This window comes from Prosopis cineraria, unplaced genomic scaffold (genome assembly GCF_029017545.1).
Source record: "Prosopis cineraria cultivar Desert tree isolate PC_DT_omini unplaced genomic scaffold, ASM2901754v1 PC5, whole genome shotgun sequence".
NCBI classification, from domain to species: domain Eukaryota; kingdom Viridiplantae; phylum Streptophyta; class Magnoliopsida; order Fabales; family Fabaceae; genus Prosopis; species Prosopis cineraria.
In genome coordinates, this window is record NW_026555336.1 from 39,110,142 (window position 1) to 39,116,141 (window position 6,000).

General features: G+C 34.7%; 1 protein-coding gene across 1 annotated transcript; it reads left to right on the forward strand.

Moving 5' to 3' along the window:
• Nucleotides 1-648: 648 nt before the first annotated feature.
• LOC129310283 (pentatricopeptide repeat-containing protein At2g17670) lies at nucleotides 649-4,349 on the forward strand. The gene is made up of 3 exons (XM_054952094.1): nucleotides 649-920; nucleotides 1,548-3,160; nucleotides 3,752-4,349. The coding sequence occupies exon 2, from the start codon at nucleotides 1,718-1,720 to the stop codon at nucleotides 3,155-3,157; it is 1,440 nt and encodes a 479-aa protein (XP_054808069.1). The 5' UTR covers nucleotides 649-920; nucleotides 1,548-1,717; the 3' UTR covers nucleotides 3,158-3,160; nucleotides 3,752-4,349.
• Nucleotides 4,350-6,000: the final 1,651 nt, after the last annotated feature.

Consider the following 6,000-nt stretch of genomic DNA (forward strand, 5'->3'; position numbering starts at 1 on the left):
AAGAAAAAAAAATATCTTCTTCCAACATAAAAAAAGAAAGAAACTACCTTGTTCTATCATGGCACAGTGAGAAAAAAAGGAGACTACTTTGTCAAGGTCAGCAATGACAAGTTCACCATTCTGATCCAAAGCAACACTAGTTACTCTGATAATATTATATGATCCATCTATTAATATAATAAAATCACAATTATTTTTTATTACACGTAGGTGTGCTCATATTAAAAATAATTTTATTCAAGAATTAAGTATTAAATATAAATATCTCTTTCAACAAGATTTAGGATTTTATATCATATGTTGTGAGGGGAAATTAGAATTATTTAGTAAAATAATCTTTTTTGAGTCACACTAGTTACTCTGAGATCAAATTTTAAAAATAGTAATAAATAAGACATGCAATGTCCAAATTTCAAAAAAGAAAAAAAACGTATAAATAATAAAATAATAAAGGAAGGAGAGCCACATACGCACTATTGATTATTGTTTATGTTTTATAAACGGACCTCCACCATGAAAAGTAGGAGGAGGGCCCTGGGAAGGGTAGGCTGATTTATGAGCAGAAAGCCCAGAGTGACTGGTCAAGTTGAAGGAAGGCCCATGTTTGATTGAACTTAGGAAGAATGACGCAAAAGGACCACGGTCAGCTCAAGTCTGAAATTCAATTTGGAATCCATGCCCTATCATCTCCTTCGATTAAAATTGCCGCCACATCCCCCCTTCCTTCTCCTCTCCCTCATCGCCTTGGTCTCCGTTGCCCCTCCCTCTTCTTTCTTCTTTCTGCCCTCTTCAATTCGCCCTCTTCATCCAACTAGAGACCAACGCCTTTGTCTCCAAGCGCCAATCCAGTTTCCAGATTGCGTCGAAGGGATCGCCAATGATGTGATTGGGTCGGCCTATCGTTGAAGGAGGTCAACGTGGTTGGTTTGAGTTTATGTGTAATTTCAGTGATTATTTTTTTAAATTGTTTAGTGATTGTGATTAATTTAGTGTAATTTACTGGAAATGTTTGCTCTTTGGTTTTCCCAATCCTTAATCTAACATGCAATGAAAGAAATCTTTTTCTTAGCTATTTCTTATCTGTGTTGTATTCTCACTTCTTCGACTTCCTTCTACGAGCAAGTTTTTACAGCCTACGTAGCCTTCCTGGTTAATAGGGCTAGCCCTGCCCCGTCTCATCCCGTCCCTTCCGGGGTTCGGGCTGAATCGGCAATGTGATTCAATTGGGAAGAAATTTGGATGTTTTTCTGTGATGCAAAGCTTTTCCAAATCTCTTGCCTTATTTTCGAGAAATTCGTGTTCGATTTTATTTTTTTTTGTCACTACAAGCTACAGAGTTGCGGCTAATATTTAGTCTATAAGCTGTTGTTATTATATTTGCTATTTTAGTCTATTCGAATTTAATTTTGCAACTTAAAATTGGTGAAACTTATGATTTTCTTATAAAACATTTTTTTTTTACCTCCTCCGCAATATTATCTTTTTATTTTTTTTTCTCTATTCATTTGATGTCATTCTGCTTATATAATCACCCCATGAAACTGCAGGACCCTCTAAAGGAAGCTATATATATATGCAACGTTACAGCGAGCTGCCAATGCGATAAAGTGGCACAGTCAATTGTTCGTTTTTCTCCTTCTCTTGTCGCAAAATCTTAAACCTTAAGCATTATAAATCTGCAGTAACCCTAGTAGAGACAGAATACTAGGTACCACAAATGGGGAAAATTCCACCTTCCTTCCGTTCTGCAATTTCAAACCCATTTCTTAGAAAGCCATCGTCTCTAGTTCCAGCAGAAACCTCAAAATCAACTGTAACTCCACCAGGAAAGCCCCATAATTTACCCAAGAAGACCTCCAATAAAAAATCATCCCAACTTCCTGGAAAAGTGAGAGAAACTGAGGATTCTGACTCTTCAACTACTCAAAAAGCACTAAAACTATTTAAATCTCCAAGCCTCTCTGATGCCAAGGATGTTTTTGACTCGATCATTAAGAGTTCAAAGACCTTAATTGACCATCGTTTTTATAACTCCATCTTTCAAGCATATGCCTCAATCTCTACTGTCAGTGATTCTGTTGCCTTTCTCCGACACATGATGAAAAGCAATCCTACTTTCTCACCTGACAGATCAATATACCACACCTTGCTCTCCCAATCATGTAAAACACCTGATCCAAGCCTTGCTCCTGTTCATCAAGCCCTGAATTTAATGGTCACTAATGGCGTAAACCCTGACAAAGTTACAACTGATATAGCTGTCCGATCACTATGTTTGGCAGGTCGCTTAGAGCATGCAATTGAATTGGTCAAGGAATTGTCCTTGAAACACTCAGTCCCTGACACTTACACGTTCAATTTTCTTGTTAAACATTTGTGTAAATCCAGTAAATTGGGCACTGTCTACAATTTTATTGATGACATGCGGAACTCTTTTAATATAAAGCCTGATCTTGTTACTTATACAATTTTGATTGATAATGTTTGCAATACAAAAAACTTACGTGAGGCTTTGCGATTGGTGGGTGTGCTCAGAGAGGAGGGGTTTAAGCCTGATTGCTTTGTTTACAACACAATAATGAAAGGATACTGTATGCTAAGTAAGGGAAGTGAGGCAATTGAGGTTTATAATAAAATGAAGGAGGAAGGTGTGGAGCCTGATCTTGTCACTTACAACACTTTGATTTTTGGCTTATCAAAAGCTGGCCGAGTCAAGGAAGCTAAAAAGTTCTTGGGTATCATGGCAGAAATGGGCCATTCCCCTGATGAGGTCACGTATACCTCACTAATGAATGGAATGTGCAGGGAGGGGAATGCCTTGGGTGCATTGGCATTGTTGGAGGAAATGGAAGCAAAAGGGTGCAGTCCAAATTCATGCACATATAACACACTGCTACATGGATTGTGTAAATCAAGGATGTTGGATAAGGCCATCGAGTTATATGAAGTGATGAAATCAGGTGGTCTGAAGCTTGAAACTGCTTCTTATGCTACTTTTGTCCGGACTCTGTGTAGGGATGGGAGAATTGCAAAAGCTTATGAAGTGTTTGACTATGCAATTGGGAGCAAGAGTCTGACAGACTTCACTGCTTACTCAACGTTAGAGAGCACTCTTAAATGGCTCAAGAAGGTCAAACAACAAGGTTACACAATTTGATTGGTACGTGTCACTGTCTACTTAAAGTTATGTGTCTCATTGTCCTGAAGGCTTGTTACACTATCGATGTTTATACTTCTTTTGTTGCAAGACACTATGAAGAAAATATGTACATCGGAGGTTTTTTCTCCTTTTGAAATTTGTTTTTTACAAATAGTTGAATCCATGCTCTTTGGATAGTCCATGAAGAATAGCTGGGCATATTGTAGCTCGAGGTATTTGTCTTGCTCTGGTATTTAGATCATGTTATTTTTCTCGGAAACACCTGATATATTGGTTATGGCTAGAACAAGTTGCTCTCACTCAAGTTCTATGAATGGGCCATGGTAGTAGTCCATGAAAGACTTGATACCTAAGATAGACGGAGTTGTAATGTTTTAAATTTTGATATGGTACCCATGTTTATGTTCCCCACCCTGTCACGATAAGTGCGCCTTTTGTTTTTCTGACATATTCTTCCATTGTAATGTAATTTTGGGTAGTTGGAGTTATTTAATTTTTTGTTCTTAAAATTGTATGATTCATCTTAGCTATTGCATTTTCTCTTACAAGACATGTTAAACCAAGTAAATATTTGTGTGTCCTTGTTGCCAGCTCTGCAATGCGACGGCTGCTTAGCTGAGTTCCTCATTGGAACCGTGGCGAACATGTCCCTACTAAAAATTGAGGTCGGCTGACAGCTAAACATGGAAATCACATGGGTAAGCTTAATTGTTCATTTACGAGCCAGCTGCAGTGGTGGTGCATATGAGATCTCGTAGCTGTCGAAGGAGTGTCTCGGCCTTGATCCTTTGCTTTGAACAAGTTTCCAGCATCATAGCAGCGTAAATGGGATGCAGCAAAATCGAGTGTGAAGGGTAAACTGCTAGGTACTGAAACCCGATTGAACTCCCCGACTTTCAGCTTTTTAAGATATGTGGAAGCTCTAAGCTGCCAGTTTTTTCATGCCAAATGGCGCCTTCATACACTCTTCTGGGATCTGTTTGTGGTGCAGACCCTAATTTTGTCATCAATTGTTCCTTATTTTGGTTTCATACTGTGCAACCATGCCTCATTGCGGCATTGATATACAATTGATTTTATATAGCGGTATGTTGAAAGGTGTTAATTTCTACGCAGATTTGTGGAGGGAATGCTTCTATGTAATTCATGCAACAATATGAAAATGGCGAAATGCGACTAGCCTTTTCAACTTTTTCGGCCACTTTTTGGAGCCCTCTTTTTTGTGGGAGGGAGTTGTAAGAGAGTTTTTTCGTAAACAGTTGGGGATCTAGGCCTCAAAAGTAAAGTGAGAATATAGGGAGTTGGTCAATATGAATTGAAAGAAATATGGGTTGAGTTGAACTCATTTTTATATAAGTTAAAAAAATTTCAATCTAACTTAATCTTTGAAGGTTGGTGGATTAAATAGGTTAACTCACCAACTCATTTATTTTTTTTTTATGAATTTTTTTAAATACATCTAAATAATACGTTTTAATTTGATAATCTTTCATATTCAATCTAAATATATTAAAATGTTAATTTACAATGTTTTTATAAAATATATAAATTGATTTAGTTAATTAAATCATGCCTAATATGACTTTATATTTATAAATTTTTTTCCCTTTTCCCTTTTTGTTAAATTTTTTGAAAAAATAATATAGGTTAAATAAGTTAATTTTAACATATCAAGATTAATTATGTTTCGCGGTTTATATGGTCCGGATTAAAAAAAAAATTCTTTTTTATTTAGATTAATTTTTTTCCCAACCTGACTCAAACCTAATAATCAGTTATTCAGCCAACCCACATAATTTGACTTATATTTTCAGCTCTACCCAACGGCAAAACTCAAGGAAACGAGTCTTGGGTGGGCAACACCCAAAGCAACTCTGTGCAACAAGCCCCAAGCTACGGAAATCAGCTGGCAGTTCATGCAGTTTGTTTGACAAATTCTTGGTGTCGGATGGAAATGGATCCTTTAAAATTGAAAAATTATGGATTTTCTCAAATTTGTCTATTTGAAAAAGAAAGAGAATATTTTTTTTCATAAAAAATAAAATGAAAAAGATTTTAAAAAGAGAAACTGTACAGAAATTTATAGATCTCAATTTTAGGAGACTCACTTGCGCCTGGGTCCAGAACTTTTATTGAGCTTGAAGTTTGGAAATATAAATATAATGAGTTCATAGTTAATTTGAACAATATATGTATTTATTTTCTTTTTAATTAATTTTGAAAATTTAATGTAAAAATGACAATTTCACCTTGCAAAATGTGATAATGTCTTTTAAGTCATTGAAGGTTTTGATGAAATGATAAAAAATACTTTTTAATTTAAAAAAATGAGGAAAAATAGTAAGAAAAAGTTATAAGTGCCTAAACCACTTTAATCATTTATTAAATTAGACTTGTAAATTTTAGAACTAAAGTTGTGAGGAAAAAAATTGTTGGACTGTGCTGATTGAAAAAAAAATAGTAAGAGAAGGTTGTGAATTCTTAGATTACTTTATTATTTATTAAATTAGAGTTGTGAACTAAATTTTTTTTGTTAAACCTTGCTAATTGAAGAAAAATGATGAGAGAAAATTGTGAATACTTAAATTATTTTAGTCATTTTTAAATTAAAGTTGTGAATTTCAAAACTTAAATTCTGATGAAAAAACTTTTGTTACTTTCTTCGTTAAAAAATGTAAGTCATTTTTTGAGAGTTAGATGTTAAAAAATGTAAAATATTTTTAGTTTTTTAAGGTGTAAACATTATTTTTTTAAAAGTTTCCTTATTAATAGTGATGTTATATTTATTATAAGGTGTTTAATAGGGATAAATATGAAAAGATAGGGTTAGTTTAAAAGTA